The 27,403-nt window shown below is 36.6% G+C and overlaps 2 protein-coding genes across 5 annotated transcripts in view; one reads left to right on the top strand and one right to left on the bottom strand.

Moving 5' to 3' along the window:
• Positions 1-136: 136 nt before the first annotated feature.
• Positions 137-18,866, top strand: LOC107222876 (modular serine protease). 3 transcript variants are annotated; one of them, XM_046733842.1, is made up of 10 exons: positions 137-161; positions 6,304-6,920; positions 7,769-8,076; positions 9,375-9,485; positions 9,787-10,064; positions 11,836-12,051; positions 13,252-13,416; positions 14,631-14,929; positions 15,203-15,359; positions 16,346-18,866. In XM_046733842.1, the coding sequence occupies exons 1-10, from the start codon at positions 152-154 to the stop codon at positions 16,534-16,536; spliced, it is 2,352 nt and encodes a 783-aa protein (XP_046589798.1). In that variant the 5' UTR covers positions 137-151; the 3' UTR covers positions 16,537-18,866. The 3 variants fall into 3 exon arrangements, with proteins under 3 accessions (XP_046589798.1, XP_046589797.1, XP_046589799.1); XM_046733841.1 differs by having other exon boundaries at positions 6,304-6,935; XM_046733843.1 differs by lacking the exon at positions 137-161 and adding an exon at positions 1,278-1,727 and having other exon boundaries at positions 6,304-6,935.
• LOC107222881 (dihydropteridine reductase) overlaps positions 17,338-27,403 on the bottom strand; it is an 11,326-nt gene continuing 1,260 nt past the window's right edge. Inside the window, exons 1-5 of one of the 2 annotated variants that reach the window (XM_015662404.2) lie at positions 26,960-27,160; positions 21,657-21,740; positions 20,843-21,089; positions 20,027-20,219; positions 17,338-19,669 (exon numbers count right to left, since the gene is read on the bottom strand). In XM_015662404.2, coding sequence (XP_015517890.1) covers positions 19,570-19,669; positions 20,027-20,219; positions 20,843-21,089; positions 21,657-21,740; positions 26,960-27,052 — 717 coding nt within the window. In that variant the 5' untranslated portion in view covers positions 27,053-27,160 and the 3' untranslated portion in view covers positions 17,338-19,569. Of the gene's footprint in view, positions 19,670-20,026; positions 20,220-20,842; positions 21,090-21,656; positions 21,741-26,959; positions 27,161-27,403 lie in introns of those variants that run through there. The other variant, XM_015662407.2, reaches the window with a different exon arrangement.

Here is a 27,403-nt window from a genome sequence, read left to right as displayed (position 1 = left end):
TGGAATTTTGTTACCTGCAGTGTTGGGATTGAGTGCCGGTAATGCCCTGGGCCATGTGATAAATACGGTAATGTCATATTCCATTCACCATTGGTCCCGTGTTGGGCAATGGTCTGCTGAGCTTTGGCTTGATGTTTGGCAAACGTTCACGATGTCATTTGGTGAGTAGTGTTGTGCCGGTATATTTGGTAATTCGTAAGGATAGGTTGGACACCAAAATTTCTACACGGCCGTGATGCGAATTTTTTGTAACTACGCAGGTCACAACTAATCGTGATATAAGTGATTCGTGAAGGGCTGGCAAACATTTAATATTAACTGGTTGATGACTGCTGCGAGTCGTCAAGACATCGTAATTACATTCGCTACTTGACGCGAACAATTGCCATTCGTTACTATTGATCGACCCAAGAATATCTGCATATCTGATTTTGAAAATTCTTAAGTTATTACAAGTATCAAATTACACAAATAAATATTTGAGCTGATTTGTGGATGCAATTAAAAAAGATATTTTGTGTCACATCATGGCTAGACGTAATCATCGTGAAATTCGATAAAACTAAGAGGAAATTTTTGAAGTGGCTTATCAAACAAATCATTTAATATTATCAAAAATTAACGGAAATTATTATCAGCGGAATGTTTTCCGGTCATTTTCTATTATGTCAGGTTTCATCACTTACAATTGAGGCGTGAAATATGGAAAGAATGTTTTATGTATTTATTTATCTGTTTATTAATTTCACAACTCTCATGGTGTTTATCTAATGGCTTGTATGTTACATTTATTCCTTATTTCGTGTTTTCCATTACCTTGTCCGACTACAATTGCAAGTTAATCTTGTTCCGATGACTATTTTCGACCATTTCTACTAATTTCTAATAAAACTGAAGTATGCTCCATTGTGCGTGAATAAATTTTCGTTTTGTCTCCCTTCAGAACATGTACCGATTAAAACTTGCCCAGTAACAACGTGATCGTACTTGAAAAACCTGCTGCATTCCTCAAAGAAGTAAGTAAGTAGAATGGAGTTTTATAATCACCGTCGATGCAACCATACGGCGCATAAGACATTAAACCGAGAATAATAGCGCGCTTGGGAAAATATGCAAGTAGCGTATCGTAATTTCCATTCAAACGCGGATATATCCAAGTATCGTATACTTATCGGCGTTAATATCCCGTCTCTCGTATATATATATATTTTGGACAGACATTCGTATAATGACGTAAGCGATACGGCCCGGGGCAAACCGGGCATCGGGACATCCCGGATAAACCGACAGCTATAGTCCGAGTACCAACTGACCGCGAGAGTGACCAACGACGGAAGAAGAGACGGGGACGTGCAACTTCGGTCAGACGAGAATGGGACAGGCAGATAGAGAGTAGGAATAGTTTAGTAGATTAGTACGGACGCGTTGGTTATCTTGTTTCTTCGGTCGATGTGGAATCTTCACTCCGATACCTCCTCACGTCGCGCAACGTGAACTTCCGAGCTTTGCAACGTATTCACCTGGCGTTGGTTAAAGTCCTCTTATCGTACTTACTGGCAGGAATACGATTCAAGTTCCCACTACCCCGGAGAGTGAGGTCTTTCGAACAGTTTCATCAAGTACCGTAGTATCGAAGTGTAGGTAGCTGCACTTGGCTTTCCACATGCGGTGGGGTACTTGCATCTCTGTTATACTGGTCGCAGCAGCCATCGCCGAGACATTGTGCAGTGAGTACCACCTGTCATTCATAGACTTTAAGGTCATCGAAGTGACGATCGTCTGGCGTAACGAATACCTCATACGCGGACAATGATTCGTTGTCTTAATGTCACGACGTACATTGCGCAATACCAAAGTAAAAATACTCCATGGAGTTTCCTTGTTACATCGAAATCTTTCGTTCTTTTTTCCTGACGTGCCTATGCTCGCCTATGATTTGTCAGATGTTCGGTACCATGACGCTCGGCGTTTCTACACGTACCCTATTTTACAGTGTGCCCGTTTAATCACTCCAAAAATTTGTCCCAAAACCAAGGTAATACGTACGATTACACTGTGTGTATGCTGACAGTGAAGTCAACTCTTCATGTACATCGAAGTGAAAGTGCAAATCGATCGAATCATATGTGTTGGTTCAATATCGTGCCTCGGTGTAACAGAGATTTTTACGCACAGGCTGCACGCCTTGACAGTGTTCATTAATTGCATTCTTCAATCGTTAGAGCGATGTTGCTCACATATATGCATAAAAGTTTCTAGTGAATCTTACAATACAATCGCTTGGTAATACAATATGTCGTTTACCACACATTTCATAACAGTACCGCGAATTATCAACGCACACTATTTTCATTATTCGGTATAACTTGCCCCTTTGCTCGCGTGTTTCATGAAATCCGTAATTTTTTTTCCTGCTTGACCGTAACAGGAATGTATTGGACGGATATTGTATACCTACACCATCCCAAATGTTTAATGAGCTGCGACTGTTTCCATCTTCAGACTGATTCGTTACCACGAAATGAAAACCTTTGTGTCGCATGATTATTTCGAAGGAAAATTTATTCGTACTTCTTTGTCGCCTTTTTTCTCTGCTGCAAAGCAGCAAATTCATTTGCAAGACATATACAAATGCATTTCTCTTATCTGAAGCTCGTTACCGATATAATGAGTAAAAGCTGAGTATTGCACCATTCTATGCAAGAACTTCTTCCCGTTTAATTTCAATTATCATCTCTACCACAACGCACGTTGTATTTTCAATTAAATTCCGTCACTGTTTTTGAATTGACCAATACCGTGATACGTCTCAATTAACGAATAATTACTGGCAGTAAAAGGAATGAAATTAATTATAACGATGAAAGTTGAAGGCAAAAGAGTATTTAAAAAACTTGTCTGAAATTAAATTCTTTGCAAACAGTCCTTGTCGCATTTACAGTGCGGCACACTTTTTTTTTTTTTTGCTCATGTTTTGTCATTATGTAATTTTTCTTTTCTTCTTCTATGTTTTTCGCCCATTAGGATCTGAGTTTTTTCCAGCTTAGCCGTCGATGATAAACAACGAGCTCTTTTGTAGAAAACGATCGATAAGTTTCAGTGCCGGCATTTGAGTATCAAATCTTCAACCTCAGCGCAATATTATATTAATATAAAATCATATTATTCAGTAATTAGTGAAAGCTAGTGAGGCACAGTAAATCCAGAAAATTACCAATCTAGTAACAAAGCTCGTACTCTGTAAAACTTCAATAGTTGCAGTAGCTAAATTTGTTTCCCGCACGTTTGTCATAATAATATGAGTGCCAACTTTAATCTAATATCAGCGGCATGTATATATACATTATATTATTTACGTAACGGAGTCGAATGTGTGATGTTAAAACTAGACGTGAAGTTTAGCATACTGTAGCATGCTGTATCTCTCGAAAACAGTTTCCAGTGACCCTGAAACGGTCGGGTCACGGAAACGCATACTTATATTCGATTCGTCAATATTTCGGAAGATTACATTACCCCGAAGTGTGACGAGGTTTGATAAGTCGATCCACTTCCATACCAACATTCATTAATTTATTCACACGTCTTTCTCGCATACGTTTCTTGTTATGTTCACCCGAAAACTTTTCATATCTCCAAAGGTTAATATTATAAGTAAAAATTGATAGCAATACGCAGAACAATAATATATATAATTTACAGATATGTTTCGAATATTTCTGCGAAGTAGATATATTATTATTCAGTCAAAATCGGGTCAGAGATGTTAGTAATGAAATCTGTTACCGTTTTCCGAACTAACTGAAAATATTTATTTCCGCCCTTGCATTGAGTTATTTATTAGACCCTGTCATTTCCAGCGTATTTATACAATTTAGAGTACATATTACCGATCAAAATTTCTTTCACGATTCACGATTAGAGTCGGTCAATCTTAAACAAGGAGACAAATGACGGTCGATGAAATGTATTTTGAATTGCCAAAAACAGCTGTATGATAATGTAACTTAAATTGCATAAATGCAGTCGAATTTACCCTGTGTTAAATTACCCCTGTAACATTTCCACGAAATACTGCCCTGTTGTGAAATATAAGACGAGTCAAGTGTTTCGGTATCGGAATTGAAGTTGAAATCTTTACGCGTCCAAAAGCCAAAAGCGGCAAATGGCAAAAAATATCAACTCAGCCCTCCTTCAACCCACATGATTAGCTAATCGCTTATGGGAAGATACCCGAAAAAATATGGCAAGCTTGATTTAATTATTATTAATTATTGTTATTAAACAACCGCTAAGCAATAATTCCACTTTTTTTTTCAGACTAACAGGCTTGACTTTTTTGACCAACCAAACTTAAGCATAACATATTTTTATACGGTTTGGAACGTACAAAAAGACGTATAACTCGAAATTTCTAAAAACTTGTCCGCGATAGCAGAAACCATCATGATTTTGATACCTCAAGTGCTCAAATGAGACAATTTCAGCTAGGCGAAAAATATAAGAACAGTTGAGATTTCCAATACGCAAATTTTTTGCTTTAGAAACAGTTGTGAAAAAATGTTGAAAGCAACGTGTAAAGCATTGGCAAAAATGTGTAATTCATCGTAGTTATATTGGTAAGTAACAATTACTAACGTCGACAGCCTTCGGCCAGACATGCTCAACATACCTATAATATGCGAAACTAAAAAAAAAACAACCGTTTCCACTTTTTGTGTTCCTAACTGTGAAATACGAAATTTCTAGAATCTCGAAACGATGCTGATTTATTTTTTTTAAATATTAATAACCCACTGTAATGACATTAAGTTAATAAAATATTCCACTAGGATGTTCATCAGTCGTTGAACGAACTTCTTCTGCGTTGAAGAGTATTTATCCTCTAGCTATAAAATTATTTACGTAATTCAAAAATAATCGAAGAAAATGACGGGCTTTTTATTGCACAATAAATAAAACTTCGCATCTGTATAATTTCGCGTGTTTCAATACAATAAATTTGACCGTCTGCAGTCGGTAAGATATAACTGCGATTTTTAAACAATTATTTGGTTAAGAAGCAACGAAGGTTGAAATACCTCTAAGACCGTGTAAGCACAATCATGTTTTTAAATAAATATGAAAGCCTAGGGACAAAAAATAAATAAATTATACAACAGGTGTGTTTTAACATTCCAAAAAATCAGCTGTCACCATTTATTCATCCACCATTCATTATTCCTAATTGTTTTTCCGGTAGCGAGTTCCTGGTATTTATCGAAAAAAAACTGTACAGAGAGGTCAACAGAAAAAAAAACATGTAGTAAATAATTGCGAAGTAAATCTGGTCTTGAGTATGTTGTACGTTCAAATTTACGTATTATGTTTTGTATCAAAACGTACGAAAATCGTGAATAAATATCCTCAAATTTTCATAGAATTTTCAGTTAATAGATGTATTTTATGTAACACTAGTATGATTTACGCATCATTGTTACCTGCGTTCCGTACGTAAAGTAATCATTTTAGAAACAGTACAAGAAGGAGAAACGGAGTACGTAAATGTACACTTTTACGTCCTAGTACTTAAAAGTGTTCTTTTGTATACTCCGCCATAAAGAAAGAACTTGTAAACCCCACTTTTGCTACATAAAGTATTGTGTGCACCATGGAGACAGTCTTTTTCGCCTCGCATATTTGCGATATTCGTCTTCGACTTCCGCGAGCACTGGCTACTTTTGCATGGGTAATTCCAGAATGATTTCGCGGAAAACGACCCTGGGTTGAATTCATTTTTGGCTTATAGTTTCCTTTTAAGATCAAGGCGGCCAGTTGTCGCTTCAAGAATCTTCTTGCTTAAGCATGTGCAATAATAAAAGATAAAAATAAAAATTTAAAAGCAGTTTCAAGTTAATTCTGACCTCGGATTTCCATACACTTTACTAAATTCTCTCCAAACTGTTTAATTCCAAAAGTATAAAGGTTACTGCTAACAACCCTACATCTATACATGCACGTATATTGTAGTGAATAAAAGTACTCTATCGAAGTGAATAAAAAGTTCATTAATGTACATAAATATATGTACATTCATAAGCTGTCTATCATCACACGCGTGTGAGTCGACACAGAAGCCGGAACCTTGAATATGTAAGAATCGGCGCCTCAAGATCATAACAACCTGTACCGGTTTTACCTATAAAATTCCCAAGTGTTTTTTTTTTTTCCACTCGGGCCCGAAGCAGCCTCTGAAGTACAGTTTTTATCGGTAAACGTTTCAGAGATACAAGTTCCTAGAATTTTTCTGTTCTCTTCTCACAGATGACGTGGTGTCAGATCTACCCACCGAAACACGCAAGAAAAGACAGTTTTCTCTAGGATCTCTGACGCAAACGCTGGGAAGACCGAATCGCCTTAGCAGCAACAGCGACAGGGAATACAGCAGGACCACAGATCGCTACACGGAGGATCAGCCTTCAGGGCGGCAGATACTCGGCTTTCAAGCCCAACCGGTGATGAACGGCCTTGGTGGAGTCTCTGGTATAGCGTTGGATGTCCAGGCGGGCGGATTTGGAGTTTCAACCGCCCTAGGTCTGGGCGTTCAGGGACCTCAGAGATCAGAACCCAACGGGCCTCAATCCGGCGAGGAAAGGCCGCCAAGTTTCCAAGGACGGCCAGGCAACAATCCCCCAGGTCTCCAAGGACGGCCAGGCAACAATCCCCCAGGTCTCCAAGGGCGGCCAGGCAATAATCCCCCAGGTAACCAAGGTGGGAGGCCGCCGGGAAGGCCCGATGATCGACCGGGAAGACCCGATGACAGACCGGGAAGACCCGACCAAGGATTTGGACCACAAGAAGGAGGACCTGGAGAACGACCCGAACCGTATAATGAGAGACCGGAGGAACCGAATGGCTTTCAAAATGGAAGACCTGACCAGGTTGAAAAACTATCCGTGATTACTCTCGATTATAATATTCTTAAATTGAAGCTAAGAGATTGTCCAGATATGCTTTTCATGCTAACTTTTTAATTTTTGATCGTGTCTTTCAAAATTTTTAGAATTCACGATCTATTTCTCACATAAATGGTTTCAAGTAAAACAACAAAACACACATGTCTCTTAGATCAGTCATCCAATACTTTGGCTTGACCAAATCGAGGGACATGGCTGTTTTGTTTTGAAATCTCTTCTACAAGCTGGAACCACAGTCAATAAATAAAAAAATACAAATAGTGGAAGAAGACGGTTTTCTTTTCGTTTCTATTGAAACAACTCCGAAACGAAAGCTTTGAGCATAAAGATGTATCGGTTATTTTTTGTTCGTCGTGAAATTTTCTAAATGATGAAGTTTTTTCCAAATTTGCAATTGTAAAGTTCAAGTTACAAAATGCAACAAAACAGCCCAAGAAAGAGTCTTTTTCAATGGCTGTAAAACAATATTAAAATTCAATATATGGTTACGAAAATCGAGGATTGAGTGGTTCGTTCTATCCTGAACTTATACCCAACGCGCCGTTCTTTTTTTATGTTGTTTTTATTTATTGATTGAACGACGGCTTCAGTTTCTAGCAAGTCGCAGATTTCAAAGTATACATTGTTTCGAAGAAATTTCAGAAAAAAAGCAGCCGTGTTTACCAATTTGGTCACATCACTGTAAAGTCGACCTCAGTTTTGTCAAAAAAAATTTGGATTGAAATACAGAAATTTACAATTTATTGTTCGGAGACAAGATTTAGTAGAAATAAAAGATTTCAAAATTTTCAAATGAACCTTTTTTCAACCAGGGTGGAGTTGATTCACGAGGACAAGGTGGGCAACGTCCAGGGCAGCAGAATGAGAGACCTCAAAGCACGCAGTATGATTTTGAAAATAATAGACCGATAACTGCGAATAATGGTAACCAAAACTCAAGGCCGACACAAAACAACGCAGGGAGACCTGCAGGGAGTGCAAATGACTACCAAAGCAGTGGAAATAACGTTCAACCGTCAAATAACCAAAACCGTGACGAAGATGAAATCAACAGTTACAATGGCGTATCCACCGCATCTCAACCGCTATCAAACCGAGGACAAGGGAATAAAAAATGTCGGCAAGTAGGAGGATCTGATAATCAAATGAAATCTGACAATGAATTTAAGGGGAAGGGCCCAATTCGCCTTATTTCGATTCGCCTCAGTTAGCCGATCTTGCGTAACAATACATTACGCACTATCTTATTACATAGAGTATTATTCGACTCAGGGATTATTCGAAATGGCTTTTCTCATACGCGATTACTCTACTGGCAGTTGGTTGCATGTATGTTATTAACGTTATTTGACAGTATCTGTGCGATGGTAAAGGTGTTGAAAAAAGGGTAATTTTCATTGTTGTGCCACATAATTACAGTATTAGAGTGACCCGAGCAATGTCTTCCAGTAAGAAAGGAATCGGGTTAAACTCACCTTCTAGAACATTGGAAATTACATTTCGCGCCACGTTCTTGGATAATAAGGTAGTAGCGCTACTTTCCGTTAGCTATCAACTTTGAGTGTACGATGCGTTGTCGAGTTTAGCTTCAGAACATTTTTTGTCCACTGCGGCATAGCAAGTTTAGTGTATTTGCAGTGGTCGTTTTTGAGCTTTTTAGAAGTCTCTTTTGAGAATCTCAAGATGGGCCACTCACGCAAGAGAGAGCTGAAGTTGCGCGAGGAAGGAAGTTCAGAACCTTTGGTCTGCGAAGTAAAAAAAAACTACGAAAGAAGCTGAATCGCCAGAGGATGCGCAATAGTCGTGATAGTAGCAACAAAACCTCGAGTCAAACGGGTAATGCTTTTTTCGACACCTGTACCCTTGCACAGATACCGGTAAATAACTTTCTACTTTTGACAAATCGAAGTAAAATACACATCCCACAGGACATAGGAAATGAAACCTACATGCAATCACGTCCCGGTAGAATAACGCCGTAACAAATATCACACGTGTAGATTAATGTTCTGTGGAATCAGATCGTGAACAATGTGTAGTGTACAAAATATCCATCAACCGTACCAACGATATTCATGTGGTGACGCATTAAATGTTTTGAAAGAATTCAGCATGTAATTTATTACAAATCACATAGGAAATTACAAGAGCAAAAATCATCAAATATACTAGATCAAAAAGTACAGTAACAAATCGTATATTCAACTACACAGGATGAAGTAGAAATAAAAAAATAGGTATCCCCTTATTCTCCGCGAGGAATAACCCGTAAAGTAGGTGAAGGAAATAAAAATGGCGAGAGTATGAATATGCAAGTTTCACGTAGAATGCCTAATGAGAACTGCAGCAAAATTTTTTAAAGAATTCTTATGAAAATTATAAATAATGATTGCATAATCTGACGGTTATTGCTTACAGTGGAAACCAGTACACGTGTCAGAACCGAGAGTGCGTCCCGAGGAACGCCCGATGCAATGGTATCAACGAGTGCCAAGATGGATCCGATGAAAATAACTGCCAAACAGGACAGTAAGTTTCTGAATTCTGAGCCACTTTCAATTTTAACAATATAATGAGGTAGCAAAGATCAAACAAATTCCCCATCAAACGGTAAACGAACATAACAAAACTGGCATAAAACGTTCATCAGCTTCATAGATGAGTCGCCTTCGAGTCTCGCAACGACGAATCGCCGCAAAGTATCCTTAGACCAGTAAACGCTGATCAAAAATCATTTTTGAGTTGCTATCAAGGTTGCTATCAGGCATGAAATTTTCTGCGGTGTAGCTTCCTGACAATGAGTTTTGACTACCCATTTTTGGATTTATAGGAGTCGTCCAAGCCAGGATTCGTCTAGCGATTACACCACAGCGGCACCAATCACTCCGACATCCGGTAGTACCACGGGTGGGTGTATTCTGCCGGAACAACCGACGGGAGGACGCTATGAGCTCGACTCATGCAAGAGACCATGTGTGCCAAGCACAGGATCCAGAGTCCCCCTCAGCAGCTTCCTAACCTACATGTGTAACGAGGGCTACACTCTGAAGGGAAACAACGTTTCTTTTTGTCATAACAACGAGTGGTACCTGCCCCCAACTTGCGTCAGTGAGTTTACACGATCGCATATACGATATTGTGCAAACGTGATCGGAGACTTTATCAAGGGAATGCTATAGTTAATCATTACCGACTGAGAATTACCTGAAAAATGATGAATCGCGATCACGGTTTCGCATTTTTCGCGTTGTATCTTCATTTTTTTATAAAATCATATAATGTATTGGTTTGATTTTGTTCAGAATTATGCCTATAGTCTGGCTGATATTCCTTTTTGACATGCGTGATCCGTGGACTTGGATGTTGAGAGATATCTAATTGTAAGTCCACGTTGAAATCGAGTATAGCATCCCCTTAAGGAGCTTGATCGGACAACAATCTATCCTTTTTATTCACTTTATTCCGAGATACTCGTTCGTTCAGTGCTTATCAAATTATTATAATACGTTAGCTACAAGAGTGTCTGAAAATACAAAAGTAGAAAACACTGGAATCATGAAAAAAGACTTAGATATCGATCCCTCGTTATAAATGGCTTCGAAAATCATAGAAATATAATAGAATCGTCCTTATGTTGTTCAGGCGACTATTTTTCACGAATTAACCAATAGACTTTTTTTAACATGTTGGATTTCATATTAACATTGCGCCGATATTAATTGTGAACAACAAATGGCATTATTAAATTGAATACGGGAAAAATCTGTTTCGGTGATTTTGTAGAAAATAGCCCGAGTAAAATAAACCACCGTCAAGTCAGATCTAACGAATCTACTAGCTTTCTAACAATTTTGAAAGCTCTTGTTTGAAATTTTAGTATTTTTTATTTTTGCATTTTTGAAGAGAATCTTCGTAGTTTACGGATATAATAACTTCCTAAGTACTGTAAAATAAAACGATATCAAGCTTTGGCCAATCAACCTCCTCAACGGTCGATTAATTTCTCATAATCTAATACTAATTACATGAATCCTTATCTTTGTTTTTGAGCCTTAGCTCTACCTACAAGCAGTTATATTCTTACATGAATTCTTCAGGACTTGACATCTCCTGATTTATATGCAACAATACTGAGATACCTAAATACTCCCACTTTTCTTCATCTGTTTGCATTGAGAGAAATGAAATTTCGAAGTGGATTGAATGAATTTTTGTCGTTCCATAGGGCAGTATTTGCTATTCATTGTCAGATAAATCCTCAATTGCTATATACGTATTAATTTGGCTGTACTATTATATTAATCAATTGATTTTCAACTCACTAAACTCTTTGAGGAACTGTTTTTTTGCCGCTCATTGTCGTGCAAACTGCGTCATTTAGTAAACGCTTATTGAAGATAAATAAGTCATACGCGGCTAGGGTTAGATGCCGGAATAAATCAAGAACAAAGTTTGTCGCTACCCTTTCAGCAATTTTCTAGCGTATATCAACACGGTGATATATGTCCGCATTTAATCTTGTGTTTAACGAATTTGAGATAAGTTATTACATTGTATCGATCTGTGTCAGAAAATCACTGCTAATGAAACTATAGCCTTTCAAACATGAAACCAAAGATATCTCATAGACTTCTTTAATCCATGCAGTAATGAATAACATTTAAACCATACCAGAAAATGTTAGATTTACCGTATTTTAAGCCTCTTTCAATTAAAACTGACAGACGTACCTTCGGAATTTGACAAGTCTATTCAACTTTACGTACGTACGTACGACGTTGTCTGGTTAAATATTCACATTTCTTTTCGATGAAAGCATTACATCGCCATAAATAGAGAATCAAAAAATACAGATGTGCGTATATTCAAAATGCTTCAGAAACTTGCTCACCGCTGAAATCGAACAGCGTCGACATTATCTGCAAGCTTAACGGTGCGATCGTTTCCTGCGAATCCAACATCTCGCCGGGGACCAAGGCCACATTAAACTGCAAGCATTCCTACAAACTTCCACTTGCTGATGATCCTGTGTACAGGGATCTAACATGCCTTGAAGAAGGAATCTGGGACCGTACCCTGTTTCGCTGTCTTCCTGGTAAAATAGCAGTTTTCTGGATCTTGATATGCTCCTGGAATAAATTAAGTTAAATCAGAATGGGCCGAAAACATTTTTCGATAACAAAACGACGTTTTTTTGACTAACAAAACATTATCTGTCTACTCTTTTGACGTATATTTTGCGTAAAAAAGTTGCTGTAGATTCAAAAATTATAGAGTCAAAAAACTAACAGACGTTGACAGTGTCATATCATATGAAAAAAAAAATCACTTCTAGTAAAATAATATACATCGAAACGAACCGGTACATTTTAGAATTTTTTTTTTCTTACATTTTATCCATTTCAAACTGATATTATCATTACACCTGATAATTGGATTTTGTTATCATTCTTACTAGTCAAATAAAAAAGTCATGCAAGTATTGTTGACCGTTGGATTGTATATTCTGGGATATATGAGTTCTCAGTTAAGCAGTTAAAATTTTTTTTTGTTCTTTGAATTCTTTCTTATTACGACGTCTCATTGCCAGTCTAACACAGTTAGCCATTCGTCATTATCAAGTCTGTAATTTTTTTTAAAATCACTGACATTAAACTTATTCAAGATTTAATACCAATGTGTATTTACATGATAACGGGAGGAAAATTACCATTGCTGACAAGAGTCAGTCACTTCTCGCATCAAAGGTGTTTTTCGGTGAACACATCGTAAAGAAGTGACAGGTATGAAATGGAATTTAGAGACTAACGACCAATGTCAGAGAATGATTTGAAACTGGCGATTACACAATAGTCTCAAAACTTGATGGTTTCCATCCTTACTCGAAAAGCCTTTTTGGTTGTAAAAAAAACCGCTCCGAGTCGGAATTGATTACTAAGTAATAAGTTTTATGTGATGATTAAGGTTTTAAGAAAAATTATAGATAAGATGATGGTTAGCCGTGCCTAGCCGAAACATCATTATACCGAAGGAAATTTTTGAAAAACACGATTGACCACGCATCTCTAAACTCACACATCTCACAATCAGCATACAACATATTTTCAAATTAATGATATACGTATATTTTCACAGACTTGTACCAAATTTATCAACCTTTCAAAATCATATTCAACAGAAGAACTGTAAAATAAGATCCCGTTAAGATGTGTTAAAATGTGTATTTCGTTGGGATTTGAGAAATTACATTGCAAGTGAAAGTTTCGCAACACAGGCTAATATTTGTGTATTTTAGAATGCGGAACAGCGGTGGCACACGGAAATACTCTGATTGTCAACGGTTTTAAGGCGAAACGTGGCGTTTTTCCTTGGCACGTTGCCATTTATCAGAGAAATTCGCCTGGCTCTTTCATGCAAATATGCGCCGGAACCTTGATCAGCCCTGCCCTCGTCGTATCCGGTACGTAACCAATTTCTTCGCCGATTTACCAATTTATATGTAAAATTTTCAGACTTTAATTAATAATATTTCAACACGCTGGAACAATCTATCGCGGGAATTAGTATAAGAATAAATAGCAGAATTACAGTCGGATAAAAATAATTTACGTGACATTCTATGAAAATACGGAAAAATCTTTATTCGTTTAATTTTTTTTTTTTTTTTTTTTTTTGCGAATATTTCACAGAAAACGATGAAATTATCTATAACAAAAAAAATCAACTACCAAAAAAAATTAAAATATAAGTCCGTGAATCTTCGTAATCGAACCTGAACTTCTACAGAAGTTATGATTGCCGACAGTTCTCTGCGTCAAAAATAAAATAAAAACTTAATCTGCCACAGGAATCAAAATAAAATTCCGCGAACTCGTTTAAAATTGTACTAATTTATACGACGATATTTACAGTTAAATAGAAACGGTTATAGATTCGTGTAGATAACTGCGGAAAATTGTGAGTTCTAACAATAATTGAGGAACTCTACAACTCGGAAACGAACCAATTTTTTTACCAGATTTCACGGAAAAATATTAATTCCTAAAAGTGATATGACTCTATTGGATTACTAATACGTACGATAAAGTGCGAAATACTATTCTTGACCCACCGCTAGATTTCGCATCTCTTTCACAACTAAAGCTTACTGACGAGTCGTTAAGTATGTAGCCGATGATGATTTCAAGACTCATTTTACCTTCTAATCATGATCGCAGTAGATTTATATTATTTTTTGGTGTATTTTCGAACTCACCTTATCTCGATAAGTGAGTTTAATGCAAAAAAAAACAAAAAAAAAACAAAAAAAAGAAAACATTAGTCATTTCTGCATACCAGGAATTCCAAGATACTGTAAATGTTGAGTGCATTGTAACAATTAATGTACGTAGAATGATCGCTAAAAAGCAAGCCATTCTACAATTATTTATAAAAAACCGTTCGATCAAAGAAAAATCTTTTTAAAAAACTATTACAGTATTCCAAATGCTGTAAAGAAATACGGTAAAATAATATAAATAAATTTTTGTAGAAAATCATATAAATTTTTTCGACGACAACTCAACTTACAATATCATTCCTAGTCACACGATAAGCGATAGTTTCAGTTGAACTACATGCTTTGTACTGATAAAATTTTTTCTTCATAATTCTCTACTCGTTGCCCGTTCACAGCTGCGCATTGTTTTTACGAAGATTCTATCAACGAAGTGCAAGATGCGAGCAATTACGCGGTGGCTGCGGGTAAATATTACCGATCTTATAACGCGCCAGAAACGTACGTCCAGAAGTCTATGGTCAAGAAGATTGACGTTGCTACGAGGTATTACGGAGCCAGCGGGAATTATGCTGAAGACATTGCTTTGGTGCATCTGGAGACCACGTTCAATTTGTCGACATTGGTCCGTCCGATTTGCATGGATTGGGACAACAGATACGAGAGAGAACAGCTCCAGAATGGGAAAACTGGAAAGGTATGCGAACTCTAACGATTCGACCCCATCAGCTGAATCAAAAGTTAGAAAAAGAGAGCAACGGTTTAAAAATTTTCCAGTCAATTTGTTTGCGCCAACAATAGTAAACGCGAATAAAATAAGATCCCGAATATGAAGCAGAAACGATCCTAAGCAAACTCAAATAACGCAGGCAAAAAGTCAACAATTTGAGACAAGTTTTTACAATGCTGTTTCTCATGTGTTAAATTGTCGATGAACTTTATTAAACTATGAGTTTTCTCTTCTAAACAGGCTGTGGGCTGGGGCAAAACCGAGGCAGGGGTTCCTAGCGAAGAGCTTAAGGAGATAAACTTGCCCTTCATCCCGTACCAGGAATGTGTGTCCGCAGTTCCAGAAGAATTCAAGGGTTATGTCACAGCCGATAAATTTTGTGCTGGTTACTTGAACGGTACGTATGTGCACAATATATTGTGTACACGCATGCAAATTTCCTGTGAACTTGTCGGATTGTTCGTAATATCTGGAAATCAATCGTAATCCATTCTGATAGATTCCAAATTGAGCCAATTTTGATTGTCTTAGTCGTCAGACGATAAGAAAAATGTATTTTCCACGAGAAATCGATAGGATGTTGACTATTGGGCCGGTAACTCAGGCAGAGTTACAGTTGTTCTAATTTCTGATCATGTACTAATTCCATTACGATAAATTGTATTATTCAAGATGGGATGTCCATTGACAAAAAGGAAGAAATCGGGAATTTTTTTCCCCCTATTGTTAATCAGTTTTCTTGTTCAGTTCATATTCAGAGAAATAAATTTCGAGGAAAAGATGGTCTGTCATGTTTTCTTACTGTTTCTACAGAAATTCTACTAAAAAACTTTTATAGCCTGCCAACGTTTTTTCCAAAATCCAAAATTTGCCAAAAATTCACGGAGGCTCTTGATAATGCATTAAAAAATTCGGTTACCTTAACCTCACCACCTTTATCCAAAATAACTTGAGCAACATCGTGGAATGCATTTTTTAAGCCCTATAACGGTGCAAATACTGTCGTTGAATTTTTATCAAACTTCTTACACACTTATGTACATTTTGTTTGATCCTAACTACAAAATAAAAACTACTTTATTCCATTAAATATCATTTCAATTTCGAAATACGAATGTAATTTGCATTCCGTTGCGTTTCAATTACAAAATTACAGAAATGCAATTCGGTTTCTATTTTATCATATCAACATAGAAAATACAAATTTCATTTGTATTTCACGCATCTCCAATTACGAATTACAAATGATGAACTTAATATGTATTTCATTGCCGTTTCAATTACAAAATGTATATATTATTTAGAATTCCAAATTGACTAATTACAATTTCACCCGTTACCGCTACTTCTTTTCATAAATGGTATTTTTTTTTTTTTTTTCAGGATCGAGTCTTTGCGAGGGCGACAGTGGCGGTGGATTATGTTTCCAACTTGATGGTCTCTGGTACCTTCGTGGTATCGTTAGCGTCAGTCCCGTGTCCCAAAACACGTGTGACAACCATTATTACACAGCGTTTACGAATGTCGGACGTTTCCGGGAATGGATACGTGCTGCCTATATTGGTGTAGCATGAATGTAACCATACAATTATGTAGCATGATTTCGCACGATCTATTAGTCTTTTATCCATCCACGGTATATTCAACCCAGGATTACACGTCACTGCAGGAATCGATTGATTAGAAACAATTACTCAATGTTTACTATACAACCACGGAGTAAAGGGTCGTTCAATTATCTCTACGTAACTGCAACGACTTTCTAAACCAGTTTAACCACCTCCTGGATGTTGCAAAAATCACTTTTCAACAATTGAATCTTACCCCAATTATACGATATTTTGGCAATAATGTTTTGCTATTGTATAGCCTGAATTATTTTACACTCTGACGCATATATATCCAGCTATGTTTCATTTCAAATAAATTTACCGTTTAATTGTAACATCACTCGACCACGGATTGGAGACGCTCTATACATGCACGTGTATGTATATGGGAGAGTTCACGTCAAATCGAACGAAAAAACGAGATTTTTTCTCTAACCACTTTTGATGTTTTCGCCATTTTACTCACTTGAAGTTTGCAGATTTTCCTGATCAAACATTTTCTTACCACAGCTAGTCGAAAAATTGGCATTCGACGATTTCTTATTTTTTCAAGTTAACATAGCTTAAAATTCAGATAACATATGAAAAAAATTCCTACACAAAAGTTTCGGATCTTCGTATGAAATTTAAAAAAAAAATTTTGCGCGATTTTTCGTGCCTCGTTAAAGTATAGTTTTAATGAAAAATCCACGAAAATCGTAACAAAATAGTGCCCGACTCAAGTTGGCTGAAATTTTTACACAGCATGTCTTTTTCAATACCAGAGATTGTCTGTAAGTTTCGTACTGGGCGGAAAAGTAGTTCAAAAGTTACTTACAAGTAACAGTTTACATGGAACTGTGAAATTTGTCATTCATACGTACTGTAATGTAGCGGTATGAACGGTAAAAGTTATACAGTCGGTATTACGATACGCAACACATCGTTGAATTTTTACCTTCGATGAATACTCTTCAAAAATATTCTCCGGCCTCACGTATCGTGTCAGGAATCGTAATAAATGACGGACTGAAGTATGCTCCACAAGAAAAAATCGTCAACTGTTATAAACAACACGCGTAACAATTGAAGATCACGCTCGAGTGCGCAGCAGCGCCACGCGGAGGGTAAGCAAATAACTTGCCGCGCCGCGAAGTTTGAACCGAATTCTCGCCACTTGGTGAATATTCGTTGATATATCTTCTGAACCACTGAACCGCCCACTGTGAAATTTTCAGACAACCTTTCGCATCGAAGAAGGCATGTTGTGTATAAATTGTGGCCCATTCGATGACGGCACTTTTCACTTACGAATTATTTGCACGCATTTTGTAACAAAACTACACGGAAACGGGGTATGAAAAATCCGAAAAAAATACTCTCGAGAAGTTCACAAGAGAACCTGAAATTTTTCTCAAGGAACTTTTTTCATATGTTATCCAGGAAAAATCAAAACATTGTTGAAAACAATTTATTGGATGAGTTGTGAATAAATCATGTGTCGAAAAAATTTGAAAAAATTCAAAGTTCATCCTTTCAATATGTACTTTGACTGTGTGAATGGGCAATCAGATTAAAATGGGTCAGAGAAACCGAACGTTCGGTTTGACACGGAATACGCCATATATATGTGTAACAGAGTGCACCAAAAGTACTAGAACTCCTGACTAATTTTTGAAAAGGTGTAGATATCGAAATGAAATTGAGATAAAACGTATCGGACCCAAAAATGAACATTTTAGAAGGGTGTGCAATTCCTCCACACACTTAGGGGGATGGATGAGTGGAACAGAGTGAAAATTTTCAGTAGGGGATTGAATGCATCAATCAGGCTGAAATTTGGTGAAGACACGCTGTTCGAAAAGATCTTGTAAACTAATCATCAGTTGTCCCTGAGTAGTTCAAGATTTTCATCTCACCTTCCACATCCATCCCCCCTGGATGTGGAGCGAATTACCGATCCTTCTAAATCGTACCTATTTAGTCCCATACATTAGATCCTCCACATATTATTTCGATAAATGCATCCGTTTGAACGATAGTCAGGGATCCCAGTACTTTGGCCTGTACATGTTATTTACCAAATACATTGCAAATGACCATAATTGTAGTTACACGTTCATTCCTATTCAAGTGCGTATACTCTACTTTAAAATGCGATTCCTGCTGAATCGAATATAGGTATAAAACACGAGCAAATATCAACGAACCGTGTATATAACTTATAATGTTTTCAATCACATGTATTTGTAAATGAATAATAATGTATGCATATTTTAAGAGCTTGAATATATAAAAAATTTTGCTCAAAAGTACATACTTTAAGTTATCGCAGTGTTTTCTGACATTCCACTCAATCGATTTCCCTAGAATTTTGAAGTATCCCCATTTGTTAACAAGCGGACTTGGGCTGACCATGAGGCAGCTTTTGAACTTCTTGTTCTCAAATTCGTTTCAAGCTGAAATAATAACGATGATGATGATGATGATGATGATGATGATGACGATGACGATGATAATGCTTACTGTCATCTTTGCTGCTGCGATAACTGCGACCAAGGTGAGCGGGTTCAAGCTCAAGAACAGAAGAGAAGCAACTCACCGCCGAACGGACTCAAAGTCCGGATTTACCATCAGATTACCAAAGAAGGATTTACCATCAAATCGGGCGCAAATTATAAAGTCATGTAAATTCAACGCAAGGTACGGACGAAAAACGGTTAAGAAATAAATCGAATCGATCAATTTATTTGCTTTACATATATCTGTATCAATTATTAGAAGCACCGTTTGGAACGAGCAAAAGTATATTACCTTTCAAGACGCAAAATATGCAGCAAATTTAAAAAAAAATGCTTAAAGCTGTACAATTTCTACATCGGATTCATGTTGAGGGCCGACTAAAAATAAAATTGGTCCACATTCAAAATCGACTTATGCCTACAAATATGTTCACAGAATTGCAGTATTGTCATGGTAGTTCGTATTTCATCTTCGACAGCTTGGTTGTTTCCAATCTTAGACAGTTATTAATTCCGTCTGATTATTCTTAGTGATCAGCTGCAAAAGGCTTCCATTTGACGGTCTGTCCTGATTTTGACCCCATTTGAAAAATAGCCTGTAATGGAAATAACCAGTTCGTAGAGATGAACAGAGAGGTATCGTGCTGAAATTATTTACAAGGCACAGGTATGAACAAAACTGCTACATATTGTCCAATTGTCTTAAACATGCAATTACCAGGTGAATTATGAAACATTGGATAATGAACACAATATATTATTATTGGGTAGTGCAGCGTAAATTTAGCAGAAAAACATCTATGATAATTTCTCAAGTTTACGATACATAAGAAAGATTGTTGGATTTCAGGTAGCAAAAATTATACTGCTTCATCCGGGAACAACAAACTCCATCACTAGAATTTCGAATTCGAAAGATATCATTTTTCCGAAAATTTGGCTTTAATTCTCACCCTGCTACAAATTCCAATGGCGTCCACGTTGACGTATCAGCATCTGGCATCCACTTCCTGTTCATAGGAGTATCTAGTGTGACGGGTAAAATTGTGGCAACAAGAGAATCCTTAGGAAGACCGCTTCCTTCATTAGCCAATGACTTTGTCAATTGGTGAACAGCCGCCTTGGCCATTCCATATCCAATCATACCTGAAAAGAGCAGCAATAAAAAAATATTCTTGTCACAAAAGCGTGGAATCTATTAATTTATACAATAAAAGTTTTCAAAATTCATTTGAGGTTGATGAAGGTGATTTTATTTGGAACAACTCTACAGCACGACAAAAAACACAAGCCAAAAAAACAATTTCTGTCGTGATACTTTTCGTCAAATAGGAAAAATTATTGGTTGGCCGGTATAGTGACAAAAACGAAAAGTATAAAAAAGTGTGAAAAAAAATGGAATAAACTTTTATAAGCTTCAGAGATCATTGCGGAAGTTTGTCCATCTGAGGATTCATCTGAGTATATTTGCCACTAATTGTACATTTTCAATTAAAATGATGGCCTAGTTTTTCTCATGATGAAAGCATATTTTATCAATAAAAATGAAAAGTATTAATTTAAAATCTTTCTTCTGATAGGCTTCTGCGACACTCCAGGAGTATGTTTCATCCGTGCATGAATATTTCTTTGTACATTAAAAAATGAAAGAATATGAACTTAATAGCTTAAGGTATCGTATCGATGTATAAAAGTAGGTGTAGTATCGGAAAAAAATCTATCGTTATCGGCTGTAAAGTTTTTAGAAAGGATTTCTGGAAATCACAAACCAGGTGTTCCCTCAATTGCAGGCTTGGCACCAGTCAGCGTTAGGAAACCTCCCTGTTTCAAATGGTGGGCAGCAATACTAGAGGCAATTACTGAACTCCAGACGCTTTGCTTCCACATCAGATCACTATTTTTGACATAATCTTTGCTTGCTGCATTACCACCGGCCCAGCCACCTGCCACGCAAATAACACCGTCCAGCTTCTCCCCTTTCAGAACTTCTTTAATTTGCGACAAGATCTGGTTTTCCTGAAAATAAATGTTCAAAGATGAATAGGCTGTTCTGCCTGAATAAAAAGTTAAGAATAGAGAAAAACTCGTTCAAGGAATTTCCATTGGTGTTATATTTGCCAATTAATGAACACACGTGAAAAAACATCCTTACTGTAATAGAGTGGTTATAAGCAAATTCGAATGATACAAGCTAACGATAAGATATCAACGATTTGAGACGAGGTTTTATAATTAGAACGTTCAAAATTCTCAAACTCTGTTATTTTTTCACCTGAATTCAATATTTTTTGGCTTATTCTATGCAACATTACGATTTCCAGGGACCATTTAAAAAGATATTTACAAATTATTATCCCAAAAGTGGGTAAAAATAGATTTGTGTAAATACGATACAATACATGTTTGTAATCTAAGATTTCTTGGACGTTTTTAGACAATATGTGAGGGTCTGATCAGAAAAGAAAATGTACCCAAAACATTAGAATTGGATCTAAAGTATCAGAATCTAATCATTTGTCCTATTCATTAAATCTAATTCCAAATAGTGGTGAACAAGAATTAGGTGATTATCTGTTTGAGTACCTGTTCTTCCCATGTTGCATTGGATGGGACGATAACGTTGACGTCTGCGAGGTCATTCTCTCTCATGTCGATGGACCCAACCCACTAAAACAACAATTCGAAATTGATACGAAAAGTATATGTTGGTTATAAAATGATAAACAAACAATCGTAGAACTATTGAGATGTCACAATTTCAACATATTTTGTTTTAGTTGCATAATTAATTAATTAACTTTATTGACTATCAAGTTTTTTCTTCCGAAAATGGCATCAAATCGGATAACCTTTGGCTCTGCTTTTATCACAGTATGTCAACATTTCTAACGTACTCGTATGGCCTGTTTGCTGTTGGATTGCTGATGAAACAGTAGCAAAATATCAATTCCACCGTTTTAAAACATTAGTTTTCAATGTTGGATGACGACGACTTACCAAGTATTTAAGAGAATTACATTTTTGTACCTGATTAGCACCTACAGTATTTTCTTAATTTTTCACTATTCTGTGTTTAGAAAATTTGGGCAGTTACTACAATATGTAAGTTCAAAGATGGTTGAAATAAGTTTTCAACAGGCGCAGTGAAACCAATTTTTGTCCTGCGATCTCTCAGGAACCAGAGAGGATAGGACGAATGAACAGATTTTATGATTTTCGTCTTAATCGATGCGGTTCTCCGTAACCAACTAGACGTTGTTAGATTTCAATCGAAATCTGTACTGTTTGTCGATAATTTCGAGCAAACTACTGAAAAGATATCGTAATCCGAGCTTGACTGAAAAAATGTATCAGCGGACGTTTGTAGATTTTTTTAACCGCATTCTAGAAAAAACAATTTCTATTGTTTCCTAAAAATTTCCAATTCCTCGCAGAAATCCATACCAGTTTACCATAGTACGAAACAGTGCAGAAACACGTGCAGAATTCTGATTTTTCCGGTTCACAATGCAAACTGAAGTTGTGAAAGATATTCTTACAATTAGTAACAATCTGAGTGAAAACTGGACAGATAACTTGATCAGATTCTACGGGTTATCCGGCATATCGCTAATCGTCTACGTGCTTATTTAATTGCGACTCTAAATATGCTTGTTAGATCCGTTTGCTCATATGGTTTTTGGCCTCTGGAGGTGGTTTCTTTTTCCAAGAGAATTGTTTTCTTTCGTGCCGCTTTGTGGTATAAGCTTAGTATAAATAAGCACAATCAAGTTGTTTTCTCAAAAACGAGATGGCCACGCTAAGTGTTGGAAAATACGAAATGTTTCGATCTTCGGTTACTGCTTTGTACTCGGTATTCCAATTTTGGATCTCACCGCGGCCGACGCATCCACCTACGCCGGTCGTATTGATAACCGATTGATTGGCCTTTGGGCCGGCTAAAGTCTTTGACGTCTTTCCCATCCCAATGAAACATGATACAATACACCAGTTACCTGACCACTTGTGCTATTTATGCAACTTTCCATAATAATAACACTTGCTTAGTCGACAAAACACAATTTTACGCACTGTGTCAATGAGTGTAAGTTACCTAATCCAAATTTTACGCGCTGTCTGTGGCACCGTAACTGAAAAATTGGTGAAAGAATTTTTTTTTTATATGACTTCTAGTAAGGATTTTCAAAATTTCACCGAAGTCGCCCCTTATTCACATTTTCCTTCATAGGAGTTGGAAAAAATAACGTATGTCACACGTGCAGATGGTCGATATCTGACTCGTGTGAACAGTGTTCGCCTTGGCTCATCTTGCAGTACTCGTATTCGTGTGATTACGCTGCAACTTCACACTAATCGGAAATCACTCACCTTCCGCACTTGTAACACAATATACTATTTCTTATTGTTTGAATATATACGCCTGATATGTTTAAGGTTACTTAAGCCAAAACTCGATACTTTTTATCAATTTTATTCCGAAATAATTGTGCATTGAGTATTTATCAAATTACTATACACTACCGCACGTCAACTTAAAACACACTGCCAGAATCAGAGAGTTTGTGAAAGGTAGTGTATACAGAAGAATCTACTTTGATGAATTTAGAATTATTTGAGCAAATACAAATTAAGATGTCTGCGAATGCTGAAAATGTTTTTAACGACAGAAGGACTTATTTTCATGCAGAACACACGTATTAAGTTCATTCTTTATAGGGAATCTACAAATCTGAGGGTGCATTGGAATTAATGATCGGCAGTGTATTCGTAAGGTCTCTCTAACCATTCACAATATTAGAATTATAAGCAAATGCGTGTCGTTAGATATCCATGCTGCGTTTCAAACTACTTCGAAAAGGTTCAAAATCTAGTAGATTAGACCGATCTTACTCCAGGGTAATTCATTTTAATCAGAAAGACTTTTCTTTCAACATGTTGGCATCAATATCTTATTTCAATACGTCGCACCGATATTGATTATGATAAAAAAATGTCGGTTTGAATTTGGCTACCGACAAAAATCAACGTTGCGATCTTCAGTATCATAAGCTTTCCGTATAATCTAGAACTTTCTGACCACAAGCTAGATTCCATGACTTTCTCCGACTTTCACTTTAACTAGCAAAATTATCCAATATTTTCAAATCTCACCACTTTTCGATTTATTGCTTGCGTTAACGTTTCTCCACACAATTTCGGACGTTGCAAATATATCAGAACTTCATGTCATACCGAATATTTTCATACTTTGCCGAATGTGCAATGGAAAAGTACTCCTGTTCAACTCAAGTTATTTCTTTACGTAATAAATTTTTGCCGAGCCCTTTACCCATGTAGAGAAGTGCATGAAACATCATATTCAAGAAGTATTTTTCAGCATTAATCGATAAAATAGACAGTCTGAACTCTTTCATTGCTTTCTACTGTCATAATATATTGAAATCTAGTAAAAAAAAGTTGATAGAAGCAGTAGTTCAAATAGAGAGTCTAGTATAAGTTGAATTATTGAAATACTATCATTTTTACGGCTTATTCCTTACTGCATACCCAACAAGTACACCGAGGTAGGTGAATTTCATAGTAATGCAGGAGATTGTAGCAACCCAAGATTAAATGGTATCTTTCGCGTGAAAGGCTCCAGTGGTTTCTAGCCTTGGCCTTGATACAGTTTCCCTCTCACTTATGCAACATTGATCAGTATAAATCTAACGATTGAAAGTGGAAGGAATCGCACATAGAAATAAAAAATAATATGATGGTGTACATGTGCTTATGTTAATAATAGTCAAATTGGAGGGCATTTTTCTTTCGCAATATATAATACGTATAACATATGTACATATGCAGACAATCGGTCCAAGCATAAAACGTTTTGACGCAGATCATACGCCGAACAGTTATTTCAGTAAATGAATACGGGTTTGTTTTTTTTTTTTTACCTTCCCGTTCTTTTTTTTTCGAAAAAAGGAATAAAATAAAAAGAATAAGCATAGTTATTATAATCACTCCGAAAACTAAAAGTTCAGTTTTTACTGTCGACGTTTGAAGATTTAGAAAATCATTCCGATCATATTCGGATGGGCATCTGGGTTTTTGTGTGGGTCAATTTTTTGTCCTACGATATCTGGAGAACGAGTGAATAGATGCTGATGATTTTGATTTCAATTGTCAGGGCTTTTCTTAACTTGAAATTATTTAGATTACCATGCAATTTTTGAATTTGCACTTCTTTCATTCTGTAAGGGTTTCGAATTTAAAGTATTAATTCATTCATGAAAACGAAAAATTATTAGGTTTAACTAATACAATTTTTATGAATACTTAATTTTTGTATTTAACTTTATTACATAACAGGTGTTCGAGAAATTTAAAATGTGCTTCAAGTTACTAACGTCGATGTTATGATGCATTTAGTTTAAAAATCGTTACTTCGCAGCATTAATATTATCTGAAAGTTCATTATAGTAATTGTAATCTCAATTCTTTCACAGTAATTCTAAAGTTTCAAAATAGCGGGTATTTGAAAAATGTTTCGTTGTGTCAAAGTTACTAACTGCAAGCTCGTAATTTCAATGAGTTCAATGAGAGAATTATCTGAGAAATGAACATGGGATGCCATACAAATTTGAGGTCCATTTGGAATCTAATTTATTTTCCATACAAGATTCATATTCATGACACGGGCATTAATTATAATATCGGTCTGTGTAGTATGTAGTAATTGTGTGTCTCCCGTGTGTATTTTTTCAAACTCACAAATTGTTATGTTACGAATTGAAAAATTTTATCATTAGTAGATTTCCATATAATCACATCGTGACGTAATATTTAACTCCGGTAACTTTTAAATTGCTACATCCCTATTAATTTTCGTAAAATTCCAAATAAAGAAACGAGTTTAATACTGTGTAATTTATGATAATCTATCAAAGAACGTCGGTATGAAAGATCGATTAATTGAAATGTTCTAATTGAAGAGATTTCATTCCGCGTCAATAAATAGGAAGTCCAACAATAAGTATTTAATATTGATATAATTTTCATTTGGGATTTAAACGCGGAGAGTTTCACCTGCTGATAGCTAAATGGTGCAATCTGGAAAAACCCAACAGATTTTGAAATATGACTGTTACTATTCGTCAATGTATGTGTATGTATGTGATGCGATTTAATTATCGAGGTGAAACTAAAAAGAGGATAAAATTGAATGGAACTTGTTGCTCATATACACAGACGCATTTACGCAACGCGACCTCGATTAGTAAAATACGGAGAAAATGAACTTGCGGTTTAAAAAAAAGTGACTGTAATATCGTCAACGTCTGTATCATTATAAAATTTCGCAATCCGGGTACGGCAAAATAAAATTGCGCCAGGCGGCACTAACAATAACTTGTAGTCACGGCCTTATTTTATTTTATTATTACCTATACGATTATGAGCAAGTTATTTTTCCAGATAACCGGGTATCCGATCGATTGCAGGAACCGAGAGCAAGTCCTGAGAATGACGAAATACTTTTTTTCCCCTTTTTCTGACAGTGCCGGTTGCCGCCCATAAAAAAGTTCTTGAATTATCTTCAAAATTTCGACCACGAGCCACGTCGAATAAAAAAGGGCACACAACTAGACTAAATTAAAACAACGTAAGAAAGATTCTATCAACTGTCAATAAAACATTTTCCGAATCAACAATTCGACACGTGTAAAGCGTCAATGAAACGACAGCTGTCATAATTTCCTTTACTATAATGCAAGCAGCCAAGATTTATCCGGATAAAAATGTACGAATTACAGACCGCGCGACATACACATCCTCTCGAGGGAAAATAAGTATACTGTTGAACCGTATGAACGTCGACATATCAAATAAAACGTTCAACTCACCCAGTTTTTCGATTTGAATTGAGTGACGCAAGTAGAGCCGAGGGCTCCTTTGCCCCCGTACACGAGCACGCGACCGAGAACGGCGGCTGCCATTGTTCAATAAACATCAATAAGTGAATATAACGATGAAAATCCAGGGTAATATAGGTACGAATGCGTGGAGAGAAACGCGCGGAGTTCAGCGCATAGAGGTATAAGGATATAGTGTAGGAAGGGTATAAGCTCTCGTAACAAGTGGGAGTGTCTTGCTAGTGGAGAGAGACGGAGAATGTAAAACCATGGTAAAACCACTACTCTTCTCACTCTAATGACGCATGCGCAGTGCTATAACCGTCGCAGCCGTCGTAGCTGACTACCAGACTCGATGACATACGTTGGGTTACTTAGTAGTCTGCGCATGCGCTAGTAGAGAGAGAACGGTAGTGGTCTTACGTTGTCTTTGTC

The sequence above is a fragment of the Neodiprion lecontei genome, chromosome 3 (genome assembly GCF_021901455.1).
Source record: "Neodiprion lecontei isolate iyNeoLeco1 chromosome 3, iyNeoLeco1.1, whole genome shotgun sequence".
Lineage (NCBI taxonomy): Eukaryota > Metazoa > Arthropoda > Insecta > Hymenoptera > Diprionidae > Neodiprion > Neodiprion lecontei.
Note: the sequence above shows the minus strand (reverse complement) of the source record. Positions and strands in the feature narration are given on the sequence as shown.